At 46.9% G+C, this 12,048-nt stretch overlaps 2 protein-coding genes across 2 annotated transcripts; both read right to left on the minus strand.

The window, feature by feature from the left end:
- Positions 1-505: 505 nt before the first annotated feature.
- Positions 506-2,241, minus strand: HES5 (hes family bHLH transcription factor 5). Its single transcript, XM_054849671.1, has 3 exons — positions 2,128-2,241; positions 1,828-1,993; positions 506-1,738 (listed from the first exon to the last, which is right to left on the minus strand). Exons 1-3 carry the CDS (start codon positions 2,179-2,181, stop codon positions 1,485-1,487), a joined length of 474 nt encoding a protein of 157 aa, XP_054705646.1. The 5' UTR covers positions 2,182-2,241; the 3' UTR covers positions 506-1,484.
- Positions 2,242-9,565: 7,324 nt separating this feature from the next.
- On the minus strand, positions 9,566-11,540 carry LOC129215817 (transcription factor HES-5-like). The gene is made up of 3 exons (XM_054849670.1): positions 11,385-11,540; positions 10,887-11,067; positions 9,566-10,654 (listed from the first exon to the last, which is right to left on the minus strand). The coding sequence occupies exons 1-3, from the start codon at positions 11,448-11,450 to the stop codon at positions 10,389-10,391; spliced, it is 513 nt and encodes a 170-aa protein (XP_054705645.1). The 5' UTR covers positions 11,451-11,540; the 3' UTR covers positions 9,566-10,388.
- Positions 11,541-12,048: the final 508 nt, after the last annotated feature.

Raw genomic sequence — 12,048 nt, forward strand, 5'->3', positions numbered from 1 at the left:
ACACGTATAGAGCAGCTGTACGCCTCTCCCCTTCAGACAAAACACTGAGTTCAGATTCCCTGCCTGTCACGCCGTTGTGTGACTCCGATACGCGCCACAAGAACGTGACACGTCACGTGAAGTGCCTTGGCAAACTTTATCTATTAATCAAAAGTGCTTTCTGTGCTCGGGAGTCAGGCATAAGTTTTCCTGAGTTCGCCCTTGCTGTGACCTTTATTGACAAGTCTCTTGGCTCTAAATTTCCACCGAACTCGCTGGTGAGGCATGCCTCTATTTTTGTCTTGTTGCATCGAGAGCGCTAGGGTCCGATGGTTCGGAGCTGCGTACGCTCTGCTGTGGAAAACAGCATTGCAGGGGTTCCAAGCGGACACACGGCTGGTGAGGCAATTAAATAGCAATTGTGAATATCTTTGCTTCACTGAAGTCTTTGTCTCGTGGCCTTTAACCCCAGGGACCCCAGGGAAATCAGCTATGCAAACTACTCAAGAAAGAATAACTGGCTGGATTTATTAACTAGAATTTTATTTATTTTTGCACAGTTAAAAGTTTCTGCAGCTTCTGAAGTTCAAGATCATTTCTGGCACAGCTTATACAATTGGTGCAGCTCACACGTAACATGTCATAGCATCCTCCAAGGACAGTAATGAATTTACATTCTCCCCGGGTGGTAGGGTACCAAAAAGTAAATATAATTTGTACACCTGCCTTTCATGAAAGACTTTGATAAATATTTCTTGCAAAATCGACAACACAGCTGTAACTTACTTTCCTATAAGGATAAAAAAAATTGAGCTTTTGCCTTTATAAAAGGCATACATATCCTGAACCTCACAAACAGTACTCTGATTTTGTGAGCAAGACATCCTGAGGAATTTCCTCTACGTAGTTTGAGTTATGGTTTAACCATTTTCAGAGCGTGCTCAGTACAGTCTACAAATATTATAGAACCCATTATGGCACCCCTAGGAAAACTAGATTTTTCAAACGTGTCCAGTTAGACTAGCTGCTCTGCTTGAGACACCCCGGGCCCCCCTCCAGCTGCAGCCGGGCAGTTTGGCTGTGGATGGCTTGGGACACTCGGGGGTCTCAAGTGGGGCAGGTCAGAGGAAAGGGCTCCTCCTGAACGGACACTTTTGAAAATGCTAGCCTGAGCATCTTAGCAGTCACTGCTTTCCCAACGGATGTACACGTACAACCTCACTAAGGTTAAGAACAGTCGGTGTTCCTCTCTGAACAACTCCTCTCAGTCCTCCTAGCAGGAGGATTACATCTCGCATTCTTGTAGAATAACTCTCTCTCCACGTGGTGGGATCGTTTCAGTCCTTCTGGAAGAAGGGAAGCAGACATCCAAGCATAGTAACGCTCTGCAAAGGGAAAACATTCTTCCCTACTCACGAGAGGAGCCGGGGGGACTTGTACAGCAAGTCACGGTCTCCTCTGGAACACGAGCAAACGTCCAGGAAGCACGTAGGCGTACTCTTGGCCTACCAAGGCCTCCAGAGGCTGCAGGAGGGTTTCAGTGCTGCTTGTTTTGCAGGGGGCTGGTGGGTGGAAGCGGGTGCAGACGAAGAACCAGAGTCCTTAGGCGCTGCTTGTGACCTCTGGAAATGGCAGATCAGCTTCATCCGGGTTTCTGCGTTCGCTGCGTGGAGGGACAGGAATTGCAGAGCTTCTTTGAGGCACCAGGCGTACCCTTCGCAATAATCCTGCTGTAGGCTTTTGGCAGATGCTGCAAAAGCTGAGAGGGCAGAAGAGGTGTTAAGCAGGGAGGCTCGGGCTGGAGTTTCGCCTAAAAGGAAGGGAAGCGTGATCGGGGGCTGTACTCACCTCGGCTGTATTTCAGGTAGCTGACGGTCATCTCCAGGATGTCGGCTTTCTCCAGCTTGGAGTTGGGCTGGTGTCTCTGAAACTCCTTCTCCAGGAGCAGTTTCAGCTGCTCAATGCTGCTGTTAATCCGATCGCGACGCAGTTTCTCTACGATGGGTTTCCTGAGCTGTAACACAAAAAGGGAAGAGGACAGTTAGCAGTGAGACTTTCCCCTTTTTGTCTCTCTCTAACCTGCTGCTAAAGGAGTTTGGCCCTTCTCAGCTCTTTGCCCTCGTGGGCACGGAGACAGCAGATACTTACTCTGTTCTTCTCTTTGGGCGTTAGGATTTCCAGGGAGAGAGCACTGGGTGCCATTATCCCAAGCGCGGGTTTCAGCTCAGCACTTGCTGGTTAGCGGGTGGAGAAGGGAGCTGGGAGTTCCTCTATTTATACACAGCGGCTGCATAGAAATGTATGGGTCCTGAGCGACTTTGAGTTTCCCACAGTCGATAGCCAATCCATGCGTGCCCTGGGACAATAGAGAAAGCATCTATTACAGCATGGCAAATTGACTGTGAATTGCCTGGGGATAATACCCTGCTCCCAAAGGAGCAGGTGGACTGGGGAGCGTGTGACACAATAGGGCTTGGCATTACGGCGCTGGGGTAAGAACGTGGGAAAGCGTTTGCCGTCATTATAATCAAACTTCTGCCTGATGTTGGGAACGTCAACATCTCAATGTGCTGCCTTTTCCCAGGCTGTGGTGAAATTAAGCACAGAAGACTGATCCCAGGAAGAGATAATGCTCTGTGCCCACGACCAAAAGAGAGGTTGAAAAGGAAAAGGTGCAGAATTAGAGGGACTAAACCCTTTCATTGACATTAAACCGTGCTTAGATGAATACAGTACCAGATAATTTTTGGGCAACTAAAGACTAAAATCGAGGTAAGAACCTTTAAAACAATTCACACTAAGCAGTTAGCTTGAAATATTTTCCTCTCCGTTGTTTAAATACTTGAAGTCCCTCTATAAGTTATATTCAGAGCTCTTCCTTGCTTTTGTTGGGTAATCTAGGCTTTCCTATGGCAGCCCATGACATGTAATAATTATGATGCCTTTCCCAAACATGTCCTATTTAATTTAATGCCACTTTGCAAATGCCTCACTGTTCCCTTGGTCCTGAGTCTCCATGTAAAGCACCTAAATGTATTTTCCCTTTACAGACAACTGAGATGCAGTGAAAAGTCAATTCTTGTCTATTACTTTGCTTGTATTGTCCCACTTGCAAAATACAAATACGGCTGCTACAATATCCTGTGACTCTGTTCAGTCTTGGGCTTTCTCAGTATGTGTGCCACGTGTATTGCAGTGAACTCAGGTAACGAAGGGGAAAGGACCTGATAGAATCCAGGATCAAAGCTGTCTTTTTGAGATTTTTCTTTTTTCCAGGCTGTTCTAGTTACCTACTAAGGTCTGCTGCTCCCCCCGCCCCAGTACAGAGCTAGGCACGTTTAAGATCTGTCAGGCAGGCATTTGAGGCTTTGTATTGACAGATTCCCAGTTATGCTTTATGGTGTGTCTGTCTCAGATGTAGTATATGGAGCTCTGCCGGTTTAAGGGGAGTTCTGCATGGGCATAATTATTTTTTTCCTTAACGCGTGTTCCATGGTCAGAGGCTAGAACAGGGACTAAGCCTAGATTGTCGCTAATAGGATAGCAGGTTGTGATGTTAATTTTTGAATACCTGTTTCTTACAACAATATTCATGAAAACCCTACCTATTTCACGTGTCTGCCTTACAAAACCAGCAAGGAAACCTTCCATTTCACTGTCAGCCTGTTTCACCTGCCCTCAGCATCCCTCTCAATAAGCCAGGGCCCAAACCTGTGTCTGTGGGTGGGTAGATAGCAACGTGTTCCAGCACACATAGGGCTGATGCATGAAAGGATACGATCCTGCAGAGGATGAGCCTGTAGCTAGTTATTAACCTGAAGCTTACAAAGCCCCTTTAACTTCCTGGCTTCTCGTGGCAGTGATTTTCATCGGTCAGCCCGTGTTCTCCTCCTCCCTTTCCAGCCCAAAGACATTTTACATTTAGATGGATCACTTAAGGTGAAACAATTTTAATTGCTGATGGTTGTCAAACCTGTAATTGAACAGGGAGTATGAGTCTTATTCAGAGTCAGTTCCCTGAATTATTTTGTCAGCTTGTCATCAGCAGCATTCCCTGCAGCCAGGGCAATCCCTGCCTGCGTGTACTTGTGCCGTTATTGGGGCTTGAAGTCAAGCACAGGGCTTTGTGCATCTCTCAGGTGTCACACGAGATGGAACGGACAGCAGGTCCTGCCACGTACCGTATGGGAAGCACTCTGTTCGCAGCAGCGGCCACTCTGAGATGGGAGGGAAGCTTTGACCCAATTTTCAGTTCTGGAAATATGAAATGAGTGGTTTTAAATAATGCCATCCTATCCCCAGCACAATGCCCCCAGACTCCAAAGGGCTAAACCAACTCGCACTCGATTAAAGCATTATCCCTTCCTTTAAGTGCTGGGCAGATGGTGCAGCAGGCGTTAGCTTTCTTCTCGGGACCCACAGAGGCACACTTCTTTTGTTGACAGTTTAACACTGTGAATGGGGCAATGTGGGAAATCCTCGGAACTGCGGACTCACACCATCTGATGTGAATGGTGAACCAGGCACGCTGCCTTGCAGCGAGCACACAAAACAGCAGCCCTCTGGGCTCACAAACTCCCAGCTTCTCTTCCCCTCTCTCTGCCAGTTGAAAAGGTAGCAAATCTCCAGTTCCCACTTCCCGGCTTCACCTACCCTCTGTATACTGTTGATGGATAAAAGAGAAACAAATATTTAATTATGAATGCCTGAAAACTTAATGGCAACAATATTTCCCAACTGGTGCTTCCGAATAATCAATTGTCTGGGCTGAGGCTGTCCCTAGAATGTATTCATTATGGAACTGGGTGCAGTGTGCACTTTCTGCAGGGATTTCACTAAGGAAGAAATTCCTGTGCTGTAGCAGTCCCATTGCTCTTTGTTAAAAGTCTGTGTAACTAGTTTGCTCAGTTTGGGCTCTTTTAAAATTTAGCTGTTAGCGCAATAGTCTGTCCCACTGAAACGCCTCTGTCATCCAGATCCTGGTCCCTGTCCTTCATGTCTGTGGGAGGAGTTTGTGCCTCTCTGACTGTTGCTGCAGAGCCAGAATGAAAGGTGGATTGTCTGAGGCTCAGAAGCAGGGGTTTCCCTGCTTTTGGAATGAAGGATTAAAAGAAACAAATCCCCAAAATTGCCAAACATGTGGAGTTGGACTAAATAATGTGACACAATAATTCCATTCTTTGGAGGATGGTGTGAAATCTGGCCCCCCTCTCGAGAGATGACAGCTATGCCGTGGACAAAGAGGCTCGCTTTCTTAGTGGCCTTGTTCCTCTGTAAATCACATCAGTCATGAGTTGCATCATGAAGATGCAGTCCTCAAAATCACTCACGAAAACAGGGAGGTGTCTCCACTCTCACTTGGTATAGATATTGAAGAGTGTAAGGGGACGTGGAAATCTGCAAACAGTTGTCAATGTCTGTACTGACGGACCTTGCGTATCAGGGAGGAGTCCCAGCTTTTCCTAAGGCAAGACCCACCGTGTTAATTGTCCCCAACTGTAGATGCTCCCTGTTTGACCCCGAGCTATGGCGTGCAATCTGCGCCCCATAGATTGCTTTGAGTTGAGGAGCAACCACAGAGGATGCGGGAAAGGTAACTAACCCACCCCAGGGCTATCACCAGTTGGCTTGTGTTCGTTATAGTCCGTAAATCAAAACAGCTGGAGGACCGCTAGCTTAGGAAACTGGTACTGCACCATGGAGCTTTCCGCTTTGTAGGTGGCGATTTCAACCCATGTGCAGACTTACTACACGTGCTGTTTTCACAAAAGCTACCAACTGGCAGCTTGCTTAGCCCATCCGATACTTAGCTTGCCGTGAAGGGGACCCGGTGTATTGCAATGCAGCAACAGGTCTGGAGGAAGGCGGACTATCAGAGAAGAGTACAGAAAACCAGAATTTCGCTGTTACGCAGATCTAAAAAGCAGCGCTCCTCTACGTCTGGGGCTGTACTTAAAGCACACAACTTGATTGCTTAAAGCTTTCCTTTCTATATCACTTTTAGAGCATTTTTATTTTAGACCATTTCCTATGTTCATGTCAGCCTGTCTCACAAATGCTATTGATGGTGTTTTTAAAGAAATAATTACGATTTTTATTTTTTCTGTGCCTTCCTTAAATGGTTTAAAATCTTTCTGACAACCCCTCTCAAGACACCTATTTAGTGTCAAAGAGCATAACGTTCCCAAGTTTTAAAAGGGCTCTCGCATAATACTGATCGATCAATGTGCTCCTTGGGAAAATAGCTCTCCAGATGGTCTATCGGGACAGGAATTGCTGGTCGTCACAATGCAGAGCCAAAAAGCGTCACTAATGTGGGCTGTTGTGAGGCACGCTTCCTTTGTGGTCCCTTTGAATGTCATAAATAGGGACAAAAGTGTGGGAAACTCTGAGAAACCCAGGCCCACACTCTGAGGTTAATAGGGGCTTTGTCAGGAGAGTATTCCTGGGCTGTGGGATCAGCATAATAAACAACATCTTCCCGAAGGGTGGGAATGTGTTGGAGCAGGGGAGAGTCACCCCAGGGGATACAGGAGCAATAAGAAGCTTTGCGTTCAATTATTATAAGCAATAATAATTAATAAATTGTAAACGTAACCTTTGCTGTGCTAAGACTGGTCAAGCTGGAGGTCTGGCTTTTAACTCTCAAGTAATTGGTAAACTGAAGCCCAGAGGGGCAAGTCTTTGGCTGGCAAAAAACGGAAGCGATGCACTTGTACCAGCCTTGGATCTGACTCCCTGGAGCAAACGGAGGCTTTCTGGTGGGGTTTGGTTCCTTCCCCCTGCCCAGAAAGGAGGCGCTTGCTGTTTCTCTCCCTGACACCACTGCAAACAGTAGGTCTGAATCTCACGTACGCTAACAGCTAAGCATGACCGACCCCCCCCGCGATACCCGGAGTAATGCACTACGGCCTCGGTGTAAATGAGAACAGACCTTGTGGTTCGAAAGACGGTAGCTGCGTCTCTCCAGATTTATGCCAATACGGGTGGCAGGAGTTCTGGGCTGATAAGTCTGACTGATCTCGCTTGACTTTTGCGCAGTTGTCATTTCTGCAGCCTGTTCCTAGAACTGTTTCTAGCCTCTTAGAACTAGAGGGACCGGGTTCAAATCCAACAGTCTTCAGTCTGCGCAGCTCTGCTTTCCTTTTCCCTGTTCGGTTTGTGCTGTCAGTTTTAAACTGCAGTGATGCTGCCCACTGTGACATTCACAGTGTGGTTTACTTGGGTGGTAACACATCAGCTGCGGAAGATACCCGTCCGCGTAACAGCAGCAGACTTCTCCGTGCCATGTGTGACTCTGTTCCCAGTCCCTGTGGTGCGTAGTCGGGTTGCGGAGTGTTTTGGGGCACGTTGCATTTTGACTGAGTCTGAACTCCCCCAAACTTTCTATCTGCAAACTGCCTTAATTAGGCTTGATTTTAAAAATGTGCAGGCGTGGATGAACAGCTTGAATTTTGCTGGGATTCAGAAGCTTGCGTTACTTGACAAAGACAAGTTGAGCACAGCAAGGTGAAGTGACTTTTTCAAGATCGCTAAGCAACCACAAGATCTAAAAATATCTCTTCTGAACGATTTAGTCATTCATAATGAACAAATCTATCTGCAGCATTGGTATCAGCCCCTGATGAATTGCAGGACTGTACCAAAACCCCACCTGTATTGCATTGGCAGACAGATGAAGAGCACTCGACCAGCTCATGTATTCAAGGTAAAATAATAACAAAAATGATCCGTGAAACCGTAATGAGGTAAAGCAATATGTTCTTGACCTGGCTAGCTGGCTTTTTGGGCTTTTCCATACACATAACAAAAGGGTTCATCACAAATCAAGCGAGGACTGGCCAGGTACAGCCAGCAGTGTTTGAATGCAGTTTGATCTGGTCAGCTTAGCAGATCTGAGTTTACTTAGTGCTTAACTAAGCAGCCATTTGACAAGATCAGATATTCTAGGTTTCCGTTCGTTTAAGGGAAAAAGCATATGCTAGAAATACAGTTTTTCAAGGGTGTCTCTGCCAGGGAATCTGAGGAGAGTCAAAATCGTTGACCTGATGGTGTTTCACGCTGTTACTCTGTCTCTGGAAGAATGAGAGGGTTCCCTGTCATATATCCAAATCAATGTGTTACTGTGGTTAGTTAATAGTTCTGTGAACTGATTACTTGTGCAGTTTTATTTACTTAGAAGGGAAAATAAGAGGTGAACAGTCCCCGCTGAGCAATGAATGGGAACTCTTCTAGGGTAAAGTGAGTCAATGTTATTGGGGAAAGAGCTGTGTTTTGGAGAGCCTGTTGGTATTTAAGTTGCTCAAGGGTGGCTTTAGGATCCCCTTCTCACGCTTTTCTTCCTGCTTCCCCAAATACCTTCTGAATCCCTTTTTGCTTGTTCACCCCATCCATTCCCTCTTTGTGTAGCTGTGTGGGAGAAGGACAAGCACAACCTTTACAGCAGGTACTAATCTTCCTCCCATCACCCGCGTGCCGCTGACTTAATCCTCGGGAGACAGGAATCACGTGGCCTGCACGTAGAGGATTGCAGCAGAGTCTAACGGGGCTCGAGCTGAGTCTGCGCGCGGATGCTGCCATGCTTCTCCCTGCAACTCGGGGGCAGCCCGGGCTGCTTGCGTTGGGTCACCCGGCTGGTGCAAGCCAGGTAGGCAGGCTGTTTGCAAATCTCTGCGTAAGAGGATATGCTCGATTTGCTTTCTGAATCGAGGTGGGGTGGAAAAAACCAAGGGAGGATCATCTAAAAGATACTTGGCAGAGAGACGGTCTCTGCGACAGGCTGAATAGGAAAAAAAAACCCAAACTTGAAAGCCTGGTGGAGTGCGGCCGTTTCTCAACTCCGAGGCACAGGCCCTATTCATGGCATGTTTTGTGGACCCTTGGGTGGATGTCAGAGAAAGAGAATAAAATCTTTGAAGAAAAGAGTCTGGGGAAATAATTTAGGAGAGGAAAGGCTTTTTCAATCTCTGTTTGCTATCAAATTATGTATACTTTTAGGCGTATACAGGCAGATTTCGCTTCAGTAAAGAATACGATTCTGTTATTGCCTAACAGAATTCTTGTTTAGGTAACAGAAGGTGCTAAAATTAAAAGACAATAAACTAGTTCATCCCATTGTGGGTAGCTTCAAAGAGGAGGGTAAGATCCCCAAGCAAAATCAGGTGCCAAACTCTTTGGAAATGATTAGGAGTTTTGCACATTGCTACCTCCTAAATGGGCAGAAAGTATAAGACTGAGCTCAGGTTGGTGGGTTAATTAATGGGGAATGGGAGGGAATAATCTGGCTGTGAAATTAGTGATTTGCTGAAGTCTGAATAGGTTGCTGTTAAGTATCTGGGTCCACACTTCTCAGTATCTCACTTCAATTTCACCTCCATTTTAATTTTTGATAACTTTTCCAGAGGTCGCTTCTTTGCAGGATCTGAAATCCTGTTCTGGCAAAGGAGTTTCACAAATATAAACTGTGTGCTGGAACGAAGGGCTCGGAAATACGACCTCTCCCGATAGCTTCCCTAGTGCAGGAGGAATCTACATGCAACGCTTAGTCCAGGAGTATTAGCTATTTTAATAATTTCAAACCAAAGGATTAATGACTAAAACCACTTTTATTGTATTGTACAGTGAAGACACCAAAGTTGAACATCACACAGGATGAATACATCACAACTTTATAAAAGCTTTTTAAGCTCTTTAGCGTGTTCAGTGAATGATTATACAAGTACTTATTGCTTCCCTTCCTCTCCCTTTTCCTTAAGGTATATCACAGGCATTTCCTTTACAAAAGGCATCAATTATCCCTCAACTGAGAGCAGCCTGTACTGACTTGAAGAGAATTTTCCCTAGAGCTATCTGTTGTCATCATAACTTTCCGTAAGAAGGTATATAAAAAATAACATAGGGACTTCAGAAGAATCAGCGTTTCTTAACAACAACTTTCACTCAAAAGGTAAAGGCTCAATACTCTTTTTACGACACAAAATACATTCTTCAAAGTGCTCCTTCTTTAGGAAGGTCAATACATTATCTGGAGACAATGGAGCACTCGAACCAGTGACCCAGGGAGTTAGCAGAAAGATTTCCACTGACAGACGCAGGCCCAGCAGCCTCGCCAAGCAAAACGGTGCTGGAAACTGAGCAGCATTTGGCTCTCTAAATCACCGCAGAACTGGGTCCTCTCTTTGGCTAGGAGCCACCAATAAAAGCAGCAAATTTGCTGCAAGATACAAACGCATTCCTTCACTGTGAAGGGAAACTACTCGGCGACCCTCATTTCTTGTGACAGAAAAATAACAACTGCCCCCCTCCCACCTTTGGAAAGCAATGTTTCCTACTTTAAAGAGGAACTATTAAATCACAGGTCCCTCTAGTTTTTGTAGCAAAACATAGGAGTGAAGCAAAGTTCAGCAGGTCTACCAGGGTCTCCAGATGGTAGGAGCAGCAGCCACAGTCTTCTGGGCAGGTTGCTTTCTGGCAAACAGACAGGGTGACAGAGGCGGACTACGCAGAGCAGGAGAGCACACGGCATCTGCACCCATCTGAGCTTTGCAGAAATGCTTGATTAGCTGCACCTGAGTTTCCTTCTTGGGTTCATAGTAGGACAGAAAATGCATGGCTTCCTTGAGGCACCGCAGGTATCCGCTGTTAAAGTCCTGCTCTAGATTCTTGTGCATGAACACTAGGAAAGAAAGAAAGAAGCAAATGCAGTGGGTTAAGGTCATGACCAAAACGTGGGACAGTGGTGATTGATGCGTGAAGCTTCTCGCGAGAGCCTGAGTCCACGAGCCTCGCTCGTGTGACCAGACCTGGTGTGTCATAGCCCCTGCATGCTTCGGGGCCAGGGCTTGACGGGAGGGCAAAGGCCTGTGGGAGTAGAGGTTAGCGGTGTGCAATACTTGCTCTGCACTCACTTTGGTCCTGCAGCTGGCTCTGCTGCTTCAGGTAGCTGACTGCCACTTCCAGGATGTCGGCTTTCTCCAGCTTGGAGTTGGGCTGGTGTCTCTGAAACTCCTTCTCCAGGAGCAGTTTCAGCTGCTCGATGCTGCTGTTAATCCGGTCACGGCGCATTTTCTCCACCACCGGCTTCCTCAGCTGTAAGAGAGGTGGAGCAGATTGTTAAGGATTTTCTGAGACCGGACCTAATTTCCCCTCCTGATGCCCTGATACACGTGTGTTCAAAGACGCTTCCTTTTGCTAGGAGAGCTTTGCGATGCTGCCTACCTGTTCCCCACTCAACTTAATTTTTGAAAATTGATATAGTCTCCTTTATCTTTAACCTATTTGCCTTCCCCCAGACCACTTTCTCCCTCCTTATCTCATCTTTTCCCAGGTAGTATTTATTCGACAGAGGCAGCCCGTTGCACAGAGCGCAGACCAGCCTTTCCAATCCTGTCCAGGGCTCTACTTACTTTATTCTTTTCTTTTGGCAGCAGTTTCTCCTCCATGTGGATCATGAGAGCGTGACTGGGAGCCATTCTCAGTGCTCTCGGTCCTGGGCACAGACCCCCACGTCGGGTTGCTGTGCTGAGCAGAAGACTATGCTTTGGCCGTTAGCGACTGCCTCTATTTATACATCAGGGAGCTTCAGCAGATACGTGAGTCTGGGGATTGCTGGTGTTTCCCACAGCCGTGCAGCCAATCCAGGCACACTGCTGAACAATAGAGGAAGCATCTATTAGTGCACGGTACATTGATTGCAAATGCCCTGGAGAGAATAACCTTCTGCCCACGCTGACTGGTGGAGTGTGCAGCGTGGCTCTTCAGGGCTGCCCAGGGATCTGGGAAAACACTGACCCTCCAGCTGGTCGTCTGGGATCAATTGCGTTCCTGAGTCCCTGCATGTGCCAGTCACGTTTGTGGCGTGGAGGAGGCACGCTTTTGGGGAAAGGCGGGAAAAGAAGAAGAAAGGGAGCTCCGTTAGGGTCAAAATCAACAGCGCCAAGGACATCTCTCTACTCTTGCTAGAGAGGACACTTCACAGCCAGCTGCCCAGGTGCCGTTGGCCAGAGTGTGGGTGTGTTTGCGCTTGTCCATAAAGTCGTTACGCTTTTAACGGGTGAGCCAAAGTAGTAT

This window comes from Grus americana, chromosome 21 (genome assembly GCF_028858705.1).
Source record: "Grus americana isolate bGruAme1 chromosome 21, bGruAme1.mat, whole genome shotgun sequence".
In the NCBI taxonomy this organism is placed as follows: Eukaryota; Metazoa; Chordata; class Aves; order Gruiformes; family Gruidae; genus Grus; species Grus americana.

Bases quoted from the DNA above. Each gene is read 5' to 3' on its own strand.
- HES5 (XM_054849671.1), bottom strand. From the start codon at position 2,181: ATGGCACCCAGTGCTCTCTCCCTGGAAATCCTAACGCCCAAAGAGAAG. The intron at 1,994-2,127 runs GTAAGTATCTGC...TTTGTGTTACAG, and splicing joins CGCCCAAAGAGAAGAACAGA to CTCAGGAAACCCATCGTAGA. The intron at 1,739-1,827 runs GTGAGTACAGCC...CTGCCCTCTCAG, and splicing joins CTACCTGAAATACAGCCGAG to CTTTTGCAGCATCTGCCAAA.
- LOC129215817 (XM_054849670.1), bottom strand. From the start codon at position 11,450: ATGGCTCCCAGTCACGCTCTCATGATCCACATGGAGGAGAAACTGCTG. The intron at 11,068-11,384 runs GTAAGTAGAGCC...CCTCTCTTACAG, and splicing joins TGCCAAAAGAAAAGAATAAA to CTGAGGAAGCCGGTGGTGGA. The intron at 10,655-10,886 runs GTGAGTGCAGAG...TTTCTTTCCTAG, and splicing joins GAGCCAGCTGCAGGACCAAA to TGTTCATGCACAAGAATCTA.